Source organism: Abramis brama (genome assembly GCF_963993115.1).
Source record: "Abramis brama genome assembly, chromosome: 11".
NCBI lineage: Eukaryota > Metazoa > Chordata > Actinopteri > Cypriniformes > Leuciscidae > Abramis > Abramis brama.
Window position 1 is genome coordinate 38829302 of NC_139973.1, and position 22231 is coordinate 38851532.

At 35.7% G+C, this 22231-nt stretch overlaps 1 protein-coding gene across 4 annotated transcripts in view; it reads right to left on the reverse strand.

The window, feature by feature from the left end:
- The window catches only part of pbx1b (pre-B-cell leukemia homeobox 1b), an 83412-nt gene that overhangs the window by 17398 nt on the left and 43783 nt on the right, over positions 1-22231 (reverse strand). For 2 of the 4 annotated variants that reach the window (XM_084129577.1, XM_084129575.1), the window contains exon 3: positions 3321-3565. In XM_084129577.1, coding sequence (XP_083985703.1) covers positions 3321-3565 — 245 coding nt within the window. Of the gene's footprint in view, positions 1-3269; positions 3566-22231 lie in introns of all 4 variants that reach the window. The other 2 variants (XM_084129576.1, XM_084129574.1) reach the window with 1 other exon arrangement.

The window sequence follows — 22231 nt, forward strand, 5'->3', positions numbered from 1 at the left end:
AAAGCTGAAAAATACAAATATTAGTTAATGTTGCCTTGGCAATAAGCTGAAATTAGGTTAAGTTGAAGCACTAAAACTATTAACTGGAAATAAATAAAACTATCACTAAACTAAAACTGAAATAAAAATAAATAAAACCAAAATAGCAGTATAATAAATCACATAATAAAATTAATAAAACAATTTACTAAAATTGACAAAATTTTAAATTTTAAAATAAAAGCTAATTCAAAATTGTCAACATTATGTTAAACTGAATTCAGTTCTAGGACTTTTAGTTTGTTGTCATTCGTGTCTCGTGTTCCTTGTTCATATTTCCCGCCACTCATCGGTCAAAATCACCAACACTCGTTCAGTTAATCATCTCTGTGTATTTCAGTGCCTGTGTTCTGTTCAGTGTCTGTGTTAAGTGTGTGTTGCGTCAAGTTCGCCTGTCTGTTGTTATATTGTTATTAAAACCTTGTGTTGGAATATCTTCGTCTTCTTCGCCTGTTATATATCAGTATATCAAAAATATTGATATAAAATACAACACATGGCAGAACCTAACCTAACCTACTTTCACGCACATGTCTGTTGTAGTTCAGATGAAGAACAGTGTTTTCTGCAGAGCTACTGAATCTACAGCATCACGGGATTCACGGCCACAGAATGATGCTTCAGCAGAGTTGTGCGCTTGCGGTCTGAAGCCAATGTGATGAGACAGAAAGACTCTGACTCGGTGAAATGATACAACAAGACAACAAATAGCCGAAGCGTCTTTCCTCTCCAGCTGCATGCAACAGCAAACACACAGCGTGAGCGGAGCGGTCTGATTCATCAACCAATGAGGCCTTCTGTCCAACCAATCAATTAAGAGGCTCAGAAATATGAATCGAACTGATGACTCACTCACTCGATGACTCAGTCCAAATGAACGGCTCTTAATAGAATAACAAAATTCTGCAGCACTTTATTTCACTGTCCTGTTCTCCATGTACATACTATGTACTTGTTATAGTAATTACAATAACTGGGTAATAACTAGGTACTAACTCTGAACCTACACCTAAACCTAACCTTAGCCCATGTAGTTGCCTTATATTAACTTGTACTTACTTAGGTAAGTACACTGTAAGTTCACGTACTGTAAAATAAAGTGCAACCCAAAATGCTAGCATTCTGAAAACTAACAATGGCTTAAATCAGTGTTATTTTAGTATTATTTATATACTATTACAGTTTACAATCTAATAAAATTAGCTTTTATTTTTATATGGTCAGTTTTCATTTTAGTTTTAGTTACATTTTTAGTAATTTGTCTTTTTTTTAACATATTTTATTACTTCAGTTAAATTTATTAATTTAATTTCAGTTGTATTTTTTATTTATTTTATTTCAAGTTAGTAATTTTAGTGCTTCAACTCAAACTGAACAAAAACTAGAAATGTTTCCTTGGCAAGTTTTTCATCTAATATTTATATCTTATGTTATTTCAGCTTTATTACAATTACCAAAAATGCTTTAATAGTTTTACTTTTTGTTAATGATAAAAATTGCAATGCAAGATAAAAAAAAACAGCAAGATACTGTATATCGGCCACCATATCGGTATCGGCCGATATATGTTCATTTTGAATGTTATCGGCCTAATAAGAAAATGTGTCCGATATATTAAAGCCGATAAATAATGGATAATTTCCTTCAGCTGAGACTCTTCAGATGCGCACTGTTCAACATGATGGTTTTGAACTGCTTGAAATATGATTGGAATCACTTCAAAAAAGGAAAATATAGTTATGTGCTGTCATATAGGCTACATAAAAATATAATGAGAACATCATTATACTTGTATGCTTGGGTCATGGCTTTTAATGGTGAGACTTTTGTTTTTGTAATCAGGATTATATAAAATTTGGATGTAGATTTATCGGCCAATATATCGGTTATTGGCTTACAAATATAAAGAATTATCGGTTATTGGTATCGGTCAAAATTTTCATATAGATGCATCCCTAATAATAATCCGACAGTGGATACACAACTAGTTACCAAAAGTTATATTTTTTCTTTAGTAAAGAAAGCTGCTTTAAGTGTGTGCATCTTTAACGCTACTAAAAGAATAGGATTAATAGAAAGAAGAATCGTTAAAATCCTTTCCATTCCCATCTATATTTATTAACCTCCATAACAATTTGAACATTCCCTTGTGCTCCCTGGTTTTCCATGAGCGTGGGAACGCTGGGCTGTCAGTAGCAGCCTCTCAAACATTAAAACAGGAGTGTGTGAGAGCCTCTTTCTGCCAGCAGAGCCCCACTGTAACCCTGCCTTCACCGACAGCATCTTAAACACAGTCTTCACATCATCATGCGATCTGACACATTTTGGGATGGAAATGCTGCCTGCTGAGTTACACTTACGCACACACACACACACACACACACACACACACACACACACACACACACACACACACACACACACGCACACACACACTACATTAAAGTATGATAACGGCAGTCAAACAGATGTTATACTAATCTAATTTATGAGATATTACAGTCAACATGGAATCAAATGAAACGGTTTACTTCAGCACACGTTGCTGGTGTCACTGCACACCTTTCATTTCTCAGCAAAATGCTTTCCAAAAAATCGTCTGGTTTTGTGTATGTTCTAAGATGATTAAGATGTCTGTGAAATTCTCATTCATTCAAATTAATAGCATAGGGATGCACGATATATCAGCCACCATATCGGTATCGGCCGATATATGTTCATTTTTAATGTTATCGTTGTCGGCCTAAATTTGGCCGATATATTAAAGCACACAATGGATTATTTCCTTCAGCTGAGACTCTTCAGATGCGCACTGTTCAACATGATGGTTTTGAATTGCTTGAAATATGATTGGAATCACTTCAAAAAAGGAAAATACAGTAAAGTGTGTCATATCGGCTACATAAAATTATTATGAGAACATCATAATTGTGTGCTTGGGACATGGCTTTTAATGGTAAGACTTTTGTTTTTGTAATCAGGCTCTCAAAAATTATATAATAATTTGGATTTAGATTTAATCGCCAATATATCGGTTATCGGCTTTCAAATATAAAGAATTATTGGTTATCGTTGTCGGCTAAAATGTTCATATCGGTGCATCCCTAAGCATAGTTTACGCTAAAATCCCAGTTGCTTCTGTAAACTTCACATAGCATCTCCTGCAAAAAGCTCTCAGAATGCATCACTGATTACTTTGTACAGTATATGTGATTATATCACATTATTACCATGTTGTTCAGCATGGGAATTTGGCTGTTGGCTTTTGCAGGCTTGCTGACCTGTTCGTATTTCTCCAGCTCGGTGTGATAGATCTGGCGTATCTGGGAGAGTTTGGCTCTGTAGTCGGAGTGTTCTGCCGAGTTATCGGCCCCGATTCCTCCTGAAGCCGCCGCCGCTGCCGCCGCCGCCGCGGATCCGCCGCCTTTCTCCGGCCCGGACACGCCCTCCGCCAGAAGCATGTTGTCCAATCGCATCAGCTGGGCGTCGGGAGGCTCCTCCTCCTGTGCGCCACGGATACTCAACACTGGAACCAAACAAGCACATGAAAAGCTTATTCAGACCAGACACTTTAAAGGGGACATATGTGACCCTGGACCACAAAACAAGGGTCCATTTTATGAAATTGACATTTATACATCATCTGAAAGCTGAATAAATAAGCATTTCATTGATGCTATGGTTTGTTAGGATAGGACAATATTTGGCTGAGATACAACTATTTGAAAATCTGGAATCTGAGGGTGCAAAAAAATCGAAACATTGAGAAAATCGTCTTTAAAGTTGTCCATTTATGTTCGCAATTTTGCTGCATTCACTCACAAAAATAAATGTTTTATATATTTACGGTAGGAAATGTACAAAATATCTTCATGGAACATGATCTTTACTTAATATCCTAATGATTTTGGGCATAAAAGATGAGGCTTCCTCCAGCGGCACATGAAAAGGTTTATTCAAACCAGTATGGGACATATGTGACCCTGGACCACAAAACCAGTCACAAGGGTCCATTTTATGAAATTGACATGTATACACCATCTGGAAGTTGAATAAATACGCTTTCCATTGATGTATGGTTTGTTAGGATAGGACAATATTTGGCCGAGATACAACTACTTGAAAATCTGGAAATCTGCAAACCAGAGACTTTAAATATACCGAGTCTGACACGACGGGTCCGACCTCATCGATCCACAGAGAATCTGCTCTTCCTGATAAACTGCCTTTGAGGATAAGGTTATTCAAACCAGAGACTTTAAAGGGGACATATCAAGAAAATCGGACTTTTCCCGTGTTTAAGTGCTATAATCGGGTCCCGGTGCTTCTAGCAACCCAGAAAACATGAAAAGTGAAACCCAGTGACTTTGTTTTGGTGAGCCTTTCTCTGCAAGCATGTCAAAAAATGAGCCGATCAGATTTCACTCTCCTTCTGACGTAGGAAGGGGATCTTATTATAATATTACCGGCACTTAATCTGCACGTTTACACCCACGGAGCCAACATTTGGTTTACAACAGAGTAACCAGTTCTAACGCAATGGCAAAAGTTGGAGCAAAAGCCTGTAAACTGTTCTGTGGTTGAGCACAGACGAGCACTGAACACTATTGACCAGAACATGTCACCGCTGTCTTATAAAGACATCAGGGAACTGCCAACTTGTGTAAAAGTTAATGAGAGGAATCAATATAATTCCACAACAACTACATAAATGTATCAACTAACCATTGAGAAACGTCCAGGAGCGTCTAACAGTGAAACTGTTCTGAGTCTCTCCTTTCACCTTTAAATATACCGAGTCTGACACGACGGGTCCGACCTCATCGATCCACAGAGAATCTGCTCTTCCTGATGAATTGAAAAACAAAAACTGGCCAAAGCTGCAGTTGACTTTGCCAAGTTGTATGATGATATAATAAAACTTCATCTAATTCATATCATGAGCTTCCCACTCAGCGCTGTAAATCTCAGTACGAGTATCCCTGCGTTCTCCGGCTGTGACACTAGAGGGCCTTAGTGTGTATATTTTACACCGGATTGACCATCTGATCTTCAGTATTAAAAGACCGTAGACTGCACTGGACACACACTTAAACATACAAAGATCAGGAAATAAACACACACTCAATTAGTTCTCCAATGAAATCAAGTGCTCTTTAATTCATATCATAAATAAATTAACTATTTCATAAAGAAACTATTATTTTTTTGTCACTTCAGTTGACTATGTATATAAATATTTGATATCTTACATAAATATCACTATTATATACATGGTACTATAAATATAATACTATTTATACTGCAATATTATCATTATTATGTAGGATTTTAAACTTTATTACTAATCACATGATATTTTTCACTCTATTTTTAGTTCCAATTCAAATTTGAAATGCAAATGAATGCCATATCTCAATATAGATTCAGGGACTGAACGGTAGAATATGAAAGGCTTTCTCAGTTCAGCAGTGAATGGCACACAATCCTGCTGCCATGTTTGATCTTCCTTCCATTTTAATTATCAGTGACATTCTCCTCTCTCATCCAACGTCACATCCAGTTAGCGAGTCAGAGGTAGATGTAGTAATTTCCTCACAAGTTCTGACACATGGGCAAAAAAAAACAACGACATTGAGACTTCAAGATTAACGCTGATTATGGGGCAATGCATTGTCTGGGAGTGAAAGGAAACGGGGAGGAGAACACTTCATTAATCCAGAGACAAAGCCCGCGCACTGGAGCATTAACCCAGACCACTGCGGCCCGGTGAGAAAGAGGCCGGCTGCGTGGCCATCGGGAGGGGGAACGCGACTCTCGCCTCCTCTTTAAGTCAAAATGCAAATGCAAAGACTGTTGGCGAGCAGGGAAGGTCAAGAGTTCACGACTCGGGCCCAGCGGGAGCCAGACTGCGCAATTCTGTGTTGCTGAGCTTCACGGGCCCGGGAAACATCCCGTTTCATTAACCAACGTATTTCATCCAACCTGAAATGGTGGTTTGGCTTCAGATGGGGAGAATCTCACAGCCTATGCAGATGACATGGATTAACATCATGTGTCTGAGTGACCAAACATCTAATAAAATCAAGCAAGTAACATAAAATATGACATGGATTAACATCACATGTCTGAGAGACTAAAAATAAAATAAAATAAAATAAAATAAAATAAAATAAAATAAAATAAAATAAAATAAAATAAAATAAAATAAAATAAAATAAAATAAAATAAAATAAAATAAAATAAAATAAAATAAAATAAAATAAAATAAAAAATGGCATGGATTAACGTGTCTGAGTGACCAAAAAATAAATAAAAAATACATAAAATAAAATAAAATAAAAAATTGAATGGATTATTAACATCACATGCCTGAGTGATCAAAGATAAAATAAAATATAAACAAAAATAAAACAAAACAAAATAAAATAACATTAAAACAAATAAAATAAAATAAAACAAACAAAATAACAAAAAATAATGTTAAATATAACAAAATAACATGAAATAAAAAACTACAAAATAAAAACATGAAATAAAACAAAACAACAAAACAAAATAAAATAACATTAAAAAAATAAAAGAAAATAACAAAATAAAATAACATTAAATAAAACTGAAAGAGACTTAAATAAAATAAAACAACAAAATTAAATTAAATTAAATTAAATAAAACAAAAATAACATGAAAAACAACAAAAACAGAATAAAATAAGATAATGTTAAATAAAATAACATTAAAATAAAACAACAAAATAATATACTAAAAAAAATGCAAATAAATAAATAACACAACACCTTTGAAAAGCCAGGTAATGTATGTTTTATTGAGTCTGTGGGTTTTTCACACATTCTATCATCCGTCAGGTGAAAATTGTAAATCTGATCACCTCTGATTAAGACAAACCTTGAGGAATCATTCATATCTGGAGCACAAACACCACTCAAAAAGCAATCCAACACTACGCCATAAAGCAGGTGTTTCTTATTTGATACAGCTCCTGTGATTTCACTCGACTACTGAACAAACACACTGCCGAATGTAACGCGGTTTGCCTGAAGTTCACAACTCATAAACAGCACATTTAAGATCCCCAGTTCGTTAAAGCACTAAATCAAACCAGTTACTGTGAAAGACTGTTAGTTGTGTTCATAACCTGAAGTGTCTAATGCACTGAGACACTCTGAGCAAGAACTCGCAGAAGTTGATTTCCTAAAAAATGAGAGTAAGGATCCTATCACACAAGTTTAGCACATGTTTTACGGCACTTTCAGAAATAAAAACATAGACTGTGAGCACAAGGGAGTCTTGACAGAAACTCAAGGCCAACAGAATTCCTCCCAACGTTATAAAACGTCTAGACTGTCAAGCGAAAATGGAACATAAAAATTCCCCCGTTCACGAAACGATTAGCTCTCCCTCTGCCAAGTCCCGGTTTCACATTCACGGGTGTTTATTTTACTTGGCTGGATGAATCTCCACCATCAGTCTGTTAAAACCCAAAGCTGTTTGGCCCGTGATGGACACAGAACGAAAAACCCAGAGCCAAACGCAATACGATATACACGTCTGAAAGAAAACAAAATGGCACGGAATCAAAAGTCAATGGAAAGAGAAAAAAGATTCTGAACATACGAGCATGAAAACCTTTATGGAGAACCATAGCAGTTTCATGAAGTCATATAGAGCAATACTTCAAGTGCTATAAAATCAAAAGTCAGGTTTACAGGCGTGCTGTAACAGAGCGATCTGTGGCGATCACGTGACAGTGTCGAACCCGGTCCTGTTTATAGTTTTGCACGTGTTTGTGAGAAAGGGAGATTTCCTGATGTGGTTTCACTCGAGAAACGCACGCGGGTCCTGCTCGACTACAGCATCTGTCGGGACAGGAGGATCCGCCGTTTGGGCTCGGGTGTCATCCCTCATTGACAGATGATTGTTACCCAGAGCAAAAGACCAAACATCGACAGACCAGCTGCTCGAATACAGCCGTCTGCACATCCATCCCACCAATCAAACGCTGCCATTTTCAATGGGTTATCCTGCAATGGATTAAAACTGTAAAGAATGATGTCATGCTTGGCATAAAAATAAAATAAAAAATAATAATAATAATAAAAAATAAATAAAATAAAATAAAATAAAATAAAATATTTTCTGAATAAAATGATTCAGACTCTAGGCTAGTAAAAAAAAAAAAAAAAAATTTAATAATAATATATTCATTTTATAATTTTTAATAATATTTCATTATTGTATAAAAAATGAGTCTAGGCTTGTAACAGTGGATCAAAACAGTAACGTATGATGTCATGCTTGGCATAATAATTTTTTAAAATTTATATATAAATAATAATAAATAAATTAATTAATTAATAAAATAAATTAAAATTAAATAAAAATAAAATAAAAATAAAAATAAAAATAATAAATACAAATAAAATAAAATAAAATATTTTATGAATAAAATGATTCAGACTCTTGGCTTGTAAAAAAAATAATAATAATAATATTTCATTATATTTTCTGAAGAAAATGAGTCTAGGCTTGTAATACAAATAAAAAATAAGAAAAAATAGAAAAAAATAATTTGCAGAACGAAGTCAGATCACACAGAAAAATACCAGAACTCTCCTCAACAAGCCGTGTGATTTGAAGAGTCATTCATATCCGTAGCACAAATGGTGTGGGACAAGTGCGGAAGTTTAATATTTGGGGTTTGGCTTTGTCCAAATACTGTTCTAAACGAGCTCCATTTTCTAATTATTTCCTTTATTTCTTTTCCATTGATGGATTACTCTTTAAATAACAGTCTTTTGTGCACTTACTTTGACTTGACACTTGGCTGAAGAGTCAGACCGCACAGATAAAGCGCACGCAGGAATATCCTACAAAACCACGTCTCACCGAGACAAATGATGATTTATTTATCTCTCTCGTAAACTAGAGCACATAATTAAAACCACTGAATGGATTATCTTAAATAAATACAATTAAGCGGGATGAGGGAGAAGGGTCCTGCATGCACACAATGGGCTTGGCTCTGGGTCATAATTACACGACTCACTGAAGGCCACTTTACTCCATAATGGCAGGCTAATTGATTCCTGCTAATATTTTCCAGTGTCGGATCTGCATGATTCCTTCCAGCAGGGCGGCGTAACGCCTCGGAGAAAAGACATCTCTAGCCTTGTTAACGGCGTTTTCTCCTTATCTCTTGAAGAAGCTCTTTCCTCAGCATTTTCACTGCATTCAGAACCAACCAGCTTAACCACAACATTATAACACTTCATTTGAAGAAATCAGATAAAAACGACTATATGTGACCCTGGACATAAGGGTCAATTTTTTTGAAATTGTGATTTGTTTGTTTTGATGTATGGTTTGTTAGGATAGGATAATTTTTGGTCGAGACTATTTAAAAATCTTGAATGAGGGTGCAAAAAAATCGAAACATTGAGAAAATCACTTTAAAGTTGTCCATTTATGTTCACAATTTTGCTGCATTCACTCACAAAAATATTTTTTTTATATATTTATGGTAGGAAATTTACAAAATATCATCATGGAACATGATCTTTACTTAATATCCTAATGATTTTTGGCATAAAAGAATAATTTATAATTTTGACCCATACAATGTATTGTTGCCACAAATATACCAGTGCGACTTGCGACTGGTTATGTGATCCAGGGTCACATATATGTACTTCCTTTATGAAGGAACGAGCAGCTAATCCCATGAATCCCATAAAACTATTGGCCATAATTCCTTCATTAAGATATGAGATCAAGTGAATCGTGCAAACATCTCAGTCTAGACATTTACTTGACATTACTGGAGATTTACTCTGCTTGCGCTTGTTTTGTCAGCTGTTGTAAGTTACATCCCACATGCACAACAGGAATGATATTCGCAAATAGCAAAATCAGGCTTACTTTGCCAGATCTGCGTTCAGAAGGTCAAGGAGGCTGGCTGGTTTTTACTTGAGCCACCAAACCTAAACATCAGATGTTCAGTTCAACAGATTGTTAGAACCGCAACAAAACAAACGGGAGTTTGTGACATTTGCTCAAGCTCACAGCGTGTGGCCTTTTACAAATCAAATCAATATTTAATAAAAACCCAAGGCCACAGGCTGACCAGACAATGGATTTTTTTCCTCCGCTGGCTTGTTTATCGGAGACGATATGTTTAATTTCCGAGAAACCGAGTTGTGTTATTGGAGGAAAGGCACATGCAGGATTTATGCACCTTTTCTCAAAGTGGCTCCTCTCCAAAAGCCTTGTATTTTTCTTTTTTTTTTTCCCAGCATGGAAGGATGTTTACTACTCGGAGTTCTCTGCATTGTCCATTAGCCAAACATCAAGTGGTTCTGCTTCGAGCCACGGCTCCCGCAGATACTGAAATATTAATTGAACTTCTATAAAAGGAGGCAGCGGTGACTCCAGCCGAACCCTGCGACTGCGGCTCCGTCGTACCTCAACAAGCACGAGACACAAATGACAGTTTGAGACTAAATCATGTGTCCGACACGACAAAAGGAGATGCAACTGTGTAGATTCAGCAGACACCTCCCTAAATCTGAGAAGAGAACTAATCATTTTACTCGAGGTTTCTTCTTGCACCAAAAAACAGACTATGGAAGCGTTTTATGACCACAGAATGAAAGATGTGAAAGGTTATTGCGACTTTATATCTCGCATTCGGACTCAATAACTTGCATTTTTGAGTTTGCAACTCGTAATTCTCACTTTAGCTGCGTCCCGATTCAGAGGCTGCATTCTTCAAAGGCCGAATGATAGAACAAGTGGATCCTTCGCTCCTAGCCTATCCCAAGATTCATTGCGCACCAGTTAAAACTGTGCTTTATTTTTTTGGAACATGCCGAATTTCACTTTTAAATGTAAGAATGTACTTTATTTCTCGCAATTGCGAATGTATAACTCGCAATTCTGACTTCATTTATATAACTTGCAATTATGAGTTTAATTCTGACTTTATTTCTTGTAATTGACTTTTTAAAGTTTATTTCTCGCAATTCGGGCTTTATAACTTGCAATTACGAGTTTATAATTTTGACTTTAGTTCTCTCAAACTTTTTTCTTTATTTATCATAATTGCAATTCTAGTTTTTGCCAGAATTGCGCGTTTATTTCTCGCAATTCAGACTTTATAACTTGCAATTGTGAGTTTATATCTCACAACTCTGAGAAAAAAGTCAGAATTGTATTTCTCGCAATTGTGAAATAAAAACTCGCAATTCTGTTTTTGTCTCAGGATTGTGAGATATAAACTCGCAAATTCAAAAAATATTTTTTCTTTTTTCTCATAATTGTAAGAAATAAAGTCAGAATTGACTTTATTCTGACTATTTCTCCAAATTGTGAATCTATAACTCACAATTCTGACTTTATTTCTCACAATTGTGACTTTTAGTTTCAATTGCGATAAGTTTTTTTTCTTTTTTCTAACAATTGCAAATCTTCGCAATTCAGATTTTTTTCTTGCGATTGCGAGTTTATAACTCATAATTGTAAGAAATTAAGTCAGAATTGTATTTCCCGCAAGACATACTTTACTTTTATCCTGACAATTTTCTTCCCTCTGACCCTCAAAATGAACGGCCAGTAGTTGCACAAACAATAGTATGATTGACACTTACGGCTTGCCATTTTCTGAAACTCTACATATAAAAAATAGTCTAAAATCATCCCTCCTAGTTTAAGTTAGGATGAATGTGCAAAACTACATTATTTTCAAAAATTAACTAGTCGGTAGGTGTCTAAACGATTACAGTAGTTGACTAAAAAACAGCTAGATGGAATTGAACAGAATGCATCAGAACACAATTGTCATAAAAACACATTTATGGCATTCACTTATTTCTCTGTCAAACTGGAGTAAGAAATGCATGAGGTTATATCCATGTCAGTGGTCTGACGGTAGGATCAGTTTCCTCCCGAAATAATTCAGCTCTGAATGGAACGGCAGTTCACATTTCTTATCCCGTCTGATTATCCGCGGATAACACGCGGCTGTCAATATCCGGAAGAACACGTAATCCTCTACGAATGTGTGCAGGCGTGTCAACAGAGGCGGTCGTCATGGAGATTCTCTCAGAGAGGAGAGAGAGAGATGCTGATGATGAAGGAATGATGTTTAGGTGTGCTGTCAGTCTCGGGCACTTGTGTGTGTGTGTGTGTATTAACGCCGCATCTGCTTTGTTTCACATGGACAAAGACACACATACTGCAGCTCTGGCAAGGATAAAGGACAATTAAAAATGTCTTGCCTCCTCTAATCTAAACACTGAACACAAACATCATGAGAGAATTTTTTTTTTTTCATGAGAGAAATTCATATTTTACCATAATATACATCAACACACCACCTTTTCAAAAAGTGGACTTGTAATGTGGAAAGAAATGGAAGGATCACTGCCAGTAATTTACAGGAAGAAAAATAAAGTTTGCCAGCAAACAACAAGAAAACAAATGTAAATAGTTCAGCTCAAGTTAATTACCTAAGTAAATAAATAAATATTGTATTGATTACTTTTAACCATTGAAGCAAATGCCCAGATACTGAACTTATGATGTCCAGATATTACTAATATTATTTTTATTACTTTATAATTTTCATCATTTAATGCGTTTATAGCCAAAAAAATGCAAACAAATAAATATTTACTATTATATTCTACTACATTAATATTGCTAATCATTGTACCTATACACATTACTATATCTATATGTATATATAAACTTTGTTGTTCTTTCTCAATTTTCTTTGGTTATTTTCTTTGCATGAGTCACTTTTCATGTTTTTATATAGTGTGTTTGCCTGATTAACCCTTTCGAGTGTGTTGTGTCTGAGATTGCCGCTGACAGCTCTGGCCCTGTTTGCTGTTAGTGATTCAGTGTGTGTCTGCAGTGTGTGTCGACGGTGGCGTGGTGTGTGTAGTGGTGGTCCCGTCACAACGCAGGCACCAGAGTCAAGACGACAGCTACATGCTAATTCAATGGCGGCATTATTCATTATACAGTCACAAGCGTAGCGGAACGGAAAGGAAAAGCACACACACACACACACACACCGGGGAAGGGTGCGACAGGACTCGATCTGTTAAACCAGGCCAGCGCTGTCACAACCCTAGACAGTGAGAATGCTGGGAAACGTGTTTACAAGGCATCAAAAAAGAAAACAGAATTACTTAAGTAGATAAAGCCTTCAAAACACACTTCAGTGTTACAGACTGCAGAAGAGCAAGAAACCAAGAGGACATTTTAAATGCTTTATGATGCTGATACCGATACCTATAGAGCAGAATTACTGAGTCAAAGCATATCATATATTTGTTATTGAATATATATATATATCTTTGTAACCAAAATTGCAATTAAAAGACCAATATTTGCTGTTTTATCATACTGTATATATATAAATGCACACACACACAACAGATAACTTCAAATATTTGTTAAGGTTTATAGTTTTGTTTATAAGGAAACCAAAATATCAAAAAGGTTGTTTTTTGTTTATTTGTGTATATATATATATATATATATATATATGTGTGTGTGTGTGTGTGTGTGTGTGTGTTGCTTTATTTGTTGTTATATTTACATATTTAAATGTTATATAAATAGTTGTTTTTATTATTTGTTGTGTATATATATATATACACACCAAATAATAAAAACAAATATTTATATAAAAATATAAAAATACTTAAAAATTTAAAATAAAACAGCACACACACACACACACGTGTGTATATATATATAGGCTTTTAATTGGCCTTTTTGATATATCGCTTTAATCGAAACATTAAATGGTTTGAGATATTAAAAGCACAAAACAAATCCTTTTTCTTTTCTTTCTTTTTCTGCACAGGACGGATCTCAGAGGACACAGAAAAAGCTGCCATGAGGGAAACTAATCAATCAAAAACAGAATAAAATCACAAATTAGAAAGTCAATTAAAAGAATAAGCCCCAGCGTACATGTGCAGGTGTGACACAGCGCTTAAACAGAGCTGACAGGAGAGTGTGTGTGTGTGTGTGTGTGTGTGTGTGTGTGTGTCCTGAAGAGACCGAGACCAGCAGCTCCAGCCCAGTGGACCAGCACGAGACGCTTCTCTGAGTCTGTCCCGCACAGGCACCTCAGAGTCCACTCTAATAATGCTAATTATAATCATTAGAGCCGGCCAGGCCCGAGGCGAGCTGGTAATGACACAGCCTGAGCTGGAAACCAGATACACATCGAGATGGAGAGACGAGAGATGGAGAGATGGAGAGATGGAGAGAGAGAGAGAGAGAGAGAGTGAAGTCATTCGTTAGGAAAATAGCGTTCCTCATTTCAAAGCATCCCGCGCCCCGGGCCAGACATATTCCTCTAGATCTATTAATGTATGTGATCTATGAGCCTGAGCTAATCAGAGCTGCGGTCGGTGGACATGAGGCGTTAACACACACGACACACGCGACACACTCTCACTGCACAACTACTGTGTGTAGAGTAAAGAAAGCCTTCAGGTCTGAACGGGGATAAAATGATGCACTAACATCAGGGCTTATTAACAAAGATCCCGCTGGCCTGAGATCAGTGTGAGAGAGCTCATGAAGACAAAGCTTATAGAGGTCATTTATACTTATTGTTGCACATGTTTGTATATCTAAACAAAAATATGTTTTTCAAAAAAAAAATTAGGAACAACCACCCACAACACTATTACTAAACAGTAAATTACTAAAGACACAATCTAGATTTCACGATAAAATTAAAGATTTAAAAGTAATATCAAGCATCTAAACATTTTACATATGAATAAAAAAAAAAAAATTTTGTAAAAAAAAATAAGCCCTGACATTATCTGCATGGAATATTGGCCTAATTAACAAAATAATCAATTTAACCCTTTCATGCATGAATTATGATAACCTCATTCAGGATTTTTTTCCTATGTGTTGGTTTATTGCTCTTAGGGCATGAAAAACAAGAATTGATTTTTATTTAATTTTTTTACAAATTTTTCAAAGAGATCTTCAGATGTCCACTTGAGTGGACAGCATGCGGTTGGTTTAAACTTAAGATATACTATATTAAATATAAGACAATAATCAAACACATAAAGTATGTGAATTTAACAAACTAATCAATACAATTATATAAAATCATGTGAAAACTATAAAATATATACAAAAAATATAAATGCAAAATATTGCAAAGGCTTCATACAACTTCATACAAGTTGCACTTCGCGTATCTTTGATATCAGAACATGAGGACGTGATTCCATCAGAATTTTCTACAGTCTGTCAAGGTACAACTGTGGAAACCACTCAGATGCTCCCTCCAGTGCACCAGAGTATGGAGATTTACCCTTATTAGCTGATCATTCTGATTATGTTCAAGATGGACATGCACATTTCTATCATAGCCCTCCTCTGAGAAAACCTAGCGATACGTTTTTTTCAATCTCATCTGTAATGATCAGTGTTGGGGATAACGCATTACAAGTAACATGCATTACTTAATCAGATTACTTTTTAATCTAACAAGTAATTAACTACAAGTAATGTGCATTACGTAATCAGATTACTTTTTGATGTAACGAGTAAAGAAACGCATTACAAGTAACATGCATTACGTAATCAGATTACTTTTTGATGTTATGAGTAAAGAAACGCATTACAAAAACGCACATTACATAATCAGATTACTTTTTAATCTAACAAGTAATTAACTACAAGTAATGTGCATTACGTAATCAGATTACTTTTTGATGTTATGAGTAAGGAAACGCATTACAAGTAACATGCATTACGTAATCAGATTACTTTTTGATGTTGAGTAAAGAAACTTGTAATGCGTTTCTTTACTCAACATCAAAAAGTAATCTGATTACGTAATGCACATTACTTTTAGTTAATTACTTGTTAGATTAAAAAGTAATCTGATTAAGTAATGCATGTTACTTGTAATGCGTTATCCCCAACACTGATCATTACAGATGAGATTGAAAATAACACACATTACATAATCAGATTACTTTTTGATGTTGAGTAAAGAAACGCATTACAAGTAACATGCATTACAAAATCAGATTACTTTTTAATCTAACAAGTAATTAACTAAAAGTAATGTGCATTACGTAATCAGATTACTTTTTGATCTAACAAGTAAAGTAATGCATTACAAGTGTCATACATTCCTGACTTCTTTTGATGTCAATGAAAATTACATTCTAATAATACAAGTACATTTATTTACAGTAAAAAAAGTCACTGCATATTAAAATTTCAAAAACAATATTCACATTATAATTATGAATTGTAGCTGAAATATAGCCATTGATGCATGACGTCCACTATAGTGGACATGTGATTAATCAGAGTTTTCTCTCAATCTAAAATCAAAATTTGGAAAATTTTACTGTGATATGACTCATTAGATATTGCTTGATGCTGTAATTTTTTTTTTTACCTACAAGAGTCTCCTAGGATAGAAGGAATGGGTGGATATTCCGGAGCAACTTGGCATGTCTGACTGACCCTTGGCCATCTTGGTTTGGAGGGGGAAAAATTGAAACACAAAGGCTTGCCACTTGGTTGCAATTTATAGGATGATGCACCAGGGTCCAATGAAGAGGCTGATGTGCAACTTTGCCATAAAAACCCGTGCAAATTCAAGAAAATGCTTTTTTAATAGCTGTCCACTGTAGTGACCACTATGCATGAAAGGGTTAAAAATTATTATAATTATTAATAATTTAAAATGTAATTAATTAATTAAAAAATAATTAAACAATAATTAAAACCAGATTACTAAAGATGCAATCTATAATTTTACAGTAGAATTAAATATTTAAAAGTAATATCAGGCATCTAAACATTTTAATGCACAATGGATAACAGGAATAACTTATATATATATATATATAAGGACATTTTCTGCATAGAATATTAATTAATATTAATTATAATATTAGTATAATAATAATAATTTTAAATTTAAAAACAAATAAATAAATAATAATTGAAAAATGTACCTATTCCAATAATTAAAAAAAACAACTAACAAACACACCCCCCCCCCCCCCCCCCAAAAAAACAAAACAATTATGGGCCAATGCTGATATGATCAGAGTACAGTATATCTCTGTCTGATTTGCTAGTGTACACATTTAAATATACATGGTCAAAATATCGACCTGAGCCGTATGAAGAGCCCAGTCCCCCTCAGACTGGATCAAGCGTCCATTTCTCAGCGGCTCCCGAGGGCCCGAACGGCCCGACACGAGCGTGTCATTAAAACCTGCCCTGCAGCTCTTTATTAAAGTCATTCCTGCGGGACGCCAGAGACACGTCAGTCTCCAAAAGAGCCAGAGAGGGCAGGGTGACCAATGACACGCGCTCATTTCTCCATCAGAGTGAGTCAGCTCTGTTTCCTTCCGCACGGATCACCGGCACAAGCTCCATATCAGACCGAGATCATGTGACTGTCAATCCCGGATGCATAAACGGTGCTGGTGCATCCTGGTTTCAGATCCAACTCCATGAATTTGCTGAGTTCACCAGCAACATGATGACATTACAGCACTAAACCTCACGTTACTCAGGGGAACTGTCCCGACTGCATATGAACGTCACTGTGGATAAACAGCATCTGGCAAATACCAAACTGTGTTACTAGATGCTCTAAACTGAAATCAATGAAATTTGAGTGATTGCCGGTGCCGAAGTTGCTATGACGATATGTGGGTGGTAGTTAGGGTGTTGCTATGCACTTGCTAGGGTGTTCTGGGTTGTGGTTACTAGGTTGTTTTGAGTGGTTTCTCACGAACCCAAGTCACTCTTTCCAGCTATTGGTTGAGCCAGCAACTGACATGCAAGCGTTTACTCTTGAGGAAGTCAAACTACCAATAGTCCAGTCATTTTAAGCCAAAATGGGGGTCAACCGTGAACAAATTGCAACAGAAGCAAACTCAACTGATTTTGTATCCTCAATATGTCCTGAGTAAGGAAAAAAAAGCCCTGAAGAATCCCATTAGGGGAAAGTTTCGAAAAAAAAACAAATATATGGTATTCATACGCCTATTCATTCTTTTTCTCACATGAATAGGGTAAAAAATTAACCTTTAGATATCACCATGAAAATTACTGAGTGGATTACTTACATCAAGACAAACAAAAAATGTATTACAAGTTTTTTTAAATTGTTTGTTAACATGGACAAACGGTGCATAATCTAATTACGTATGTGCTAATTTGCATAAATAACACACCAGGTCTAAACATTGGGTATAGCCAGGTGAAAATGTCTTGTTGAATCTTGTTGACAAGAAGTACTTTAGAAACCAGCCTTTATTCATTTTTAAGAGATGGGGTTTGGGGCTGGGTCCGTGGGACTGTTTCTGGGGGACGAGTCTGAGTGAAGAACAGGAGACAATGGTAAGGAGAATGCAGAAGACAAAAGGTAAGTAAAATAAAAAGTGAATCCCCAGAAACAGTCCCACGGACCCAGCCCCAAACCCCATCTCTGCAATAATAATTAATAAAGGCTGGTTTAAAGTATTTCTTCCTGCCTCTATGTATTAAAGGGTTAGTTCACCCAAAAATGAAAATTCTGTCAGTAATTACTCTCCCTCATGTTGTTCCAACCCTGTAAGACCTTCGTTCATCTTCGGAACACAAATTAAGATATTTTTTATGAAATCTGAGCGCCGTCTCACTTCTCCATAGGCTGCTAGGTGACCGAAACTTGCCGGCCCAGAAAAGTTATTAAAGAGATCGTTAATATAGTCCAAGTGACTCCAGTGGCTCAATCTTAAGTATATCAAGCGACGAGAATACTTTTTGTGCGCAAAAACAAACAAAAATAACGACTTTATTCCACTATTCATTTCCTTCTCTCTGGGCCTCTAGTTGGTTCACGTAGTGTTTTTGCGCAGCGCGTCTGTGTTACACGTCACCACGTAGGCTCACTATTGGCCGACGCTGGTCATGTGTGTGATGCATGTGACGTGTAACACAGACGTGCTGCGCAAAAACACTACGTGAACCAACTAGAGGCCCAGAGAGAAGGAAATGAATAGTGGAATAAAGTCGTTATTTTTGTTTGTTTTTGCGCACAAAAAGTATTCTCGTCGCTTGATATACTTAAGATTGAGCCACTGTAGTCACTTGGACTATATTAACGATTTCTTTAATAACTTTTCTGGGCCAGCAAGTTTCGGTCACCTAGCAGCCTATGGAGAAGTGAGACGGCTCTCAGATTTCATCAAAAATATCTTAATTTGTGTTCCGAAGATGAACGAAGGTCTTACGCGGTTGGAACAACATGAGGGTGAGTAATTACTGACAGAATTTTCATTTTTGGGTGAACTAACCCTTTAATGCTCATGGGTAGCCTAAATGGGTCCAATTCAGACCTTAATATTAAGTATTTTACTGTTATATGTCAACAAGACTCAACAATACATTTTCGCCTGGCTAGACCCAATGTTTAGATCTGTTGTGGTATTTATGCAAATTAGCACATACATAATTAGATTATGCACCGTTTGTCCATGTTAACAAACAATTTCAAAAAACTTGTAATACATTTTTTGTTTGTCTTGATGTAAGTAATCCACTCAGTAATTTTCATGGTGATATCTAAAGGTTAATTTTTTACCCTATTCACGTAAGAAAAAGAATGCATAGGCGTATGAATAGGATATATTTGGGTCTTTTTCGAAACTTTCCCCTAATGGGATTCTTCTGGACTTTTTTTTCCTTACTCAGGACATATGGAGGATACAAAATCAGTTGAGTTTGCTTCTGTTGCAATTTGTTCAACCTTTTTTCATAAAATGACTGGACTACAATAGATTATTTATATTTGACATATATAAATAAATAAATAAATAAATAAATAAATAAATAAATATATATATATATATATATATATATATATATATATAAAACATTTTTTTTTTTAATTTGCAATATAGCTTAGTGCAATTATTTAATTGCAAAGGCTCACTGTGGATTTCCTCCAAAATAAAAGCTGGATGGATTATTGCTTCAAAGTAAATTAAGACAACAATAAATATTAATATTATAATTTCAGCGCTGTACTGTAAAATTAAATTATTCTTACATTATTTTTCCTCTTTTACAGTAAAATAGAAATACTTATTTTGTTTAATATTTTTGCAGCCCTATAATCAAGCACAGCAAACCTAGAGCTTTCAAAAAAAAAAAAAAATGAAATTGCAATTTACACTTTTTACCAAACAATTCACAATTGAATTGCCTGAATAGTGGAGCACTACATATTAAACTACACTGAACTTTTAGTTCAACTTAATGCATTTATTTAAATGTAGATAAAATCAATTGAATGCAACCACTTACGATAAAAAAAATTGATTAATTTCAATGAATCATTTTTTTCAGTGTAGTACAAGAAAGTATTTTAATATTGAAAAAAAAAAAAAAACATACTTCATCTTTAATAACCTATAACCTCCATTTAGACAATACAGGAATACAATAGGTGTAAAGTGTGAACAATGAGGATGAAAAACAGTTGTGTTCGCAGAAGTAAAGCATAAAGTCTCAAGTAAACGTTGGGCTCAGGATGTCGGTGGATGTTGGGTTCAGAAACTCATCTTCTCAGCCTCTCTGTCAAGCGTGTGCATGTGTGGCACATTTCATAAAGCATCATTCTCTCAGCCAACAAGTTTATGTAAAAGTGATTAACCGTAATTAAGCCATAATTACTTTGATTAGCCAAGTCGCAGCAAATTACGGCAGCCCATGTGAAGCACTGTCGGGACGAGGAGGCGTGTTTGAGACACTGAAGCTGAACCTGAAGCGTCTTACCCATGATGCACTGCTCATCTCACGCTCTGTGGTGTGGAAGCATGTCTGGATGATTCCCACTTTTAAACCCTCAGTCTAAGTGTAATTACAGGTGTCCAGTGTACTTCAAAAACTGGCCAAATTGGACATTGACGGTTTTACAAGACAAGAATAAACAACGAGACAAGGCGACACATTGAAATTATGAGAGAAATTGAATAGAGAAAACAAAATTGATAGAGCTGCACGATTCTGTATTACAGTTTTTCTTGATTGCTTAAACACTATAACCAGGCTTTTGAACAAAAATTTTAAAACCATAACGCCATTTATCAAAAAGCACACCCATTTCACTAAACTATAAACACTATTCCCTGTTTTGACACATGAGTCAGATTTGTTGAACTGTCACTGCAAAACTCTACACACAAATCCCTTCATTTCTCATTGCTTAGACCATGTTGTCATTTAGAAAGCACTAGCATTCAGTATTGTCCACTCGAGTTAGCACAGCTTCAGCTCAGTTAGCACACAATTACCCAAGTGGAAACACTAAGAGTCAAAATTTAACACACATCAATCAGAACCTTCAATAGATATATAAAAGGGCCCAAATCAGTTTATTGCGTTTTGGAACAATGGATCCAGAAAGACATGAAGGAAGAGGGATAAGAATGAGGAGGAGGAAGGGCAAGGACAAGAAGACAAGCAGTCTCAGATGAAATTCAAGCCACTCTAGTTGCCCATGTCTTTATCAATGGTATGACTATGAGGGAGGCTGGGCTACGAGTACGGCCAAATTTGAGTTGCTTCACCGTCGCCTCGAGAACCTTCAGGGAGGTGTGGTGGCAAACAAAATTCTATCACTGAATAAGAGACAAACATTTCCAATAGTCTTTGATGAGGTTTATTTTCTTGCAAGAAAAGGCCAGCAGTCGTACACACACAGAGTGGCTGCAGAGTGTGACAGTGAAGGGGAGGGCATCCTTTCTCCTTTATAGTCTTGACTCCCAGAATGTTGTCTTTCTAGGCCAATGATGGTATTTCAACCATATGTGGAACATTCTTAGACGTGTTCATCATATTGTCTCCTTGAGTGGAGACCCTCCTGTCACGTAACAACACTCTTTACCATTCCAGTACACTTTCATATTAGAATAAGGTTTGTGTGTGCTCTTTTACTGTCATATGATGGTCACACACATCTTACTGTAAGTACACACAAGCAACATAACTTACCAGTTTTGGAAATGTTGTTTTGAATTTATTGCACCAGTGCGTAAGACTATGTTGTAGTGTGTGTGATTTTGAGGGCTTGTGTGTCCTGTCTGA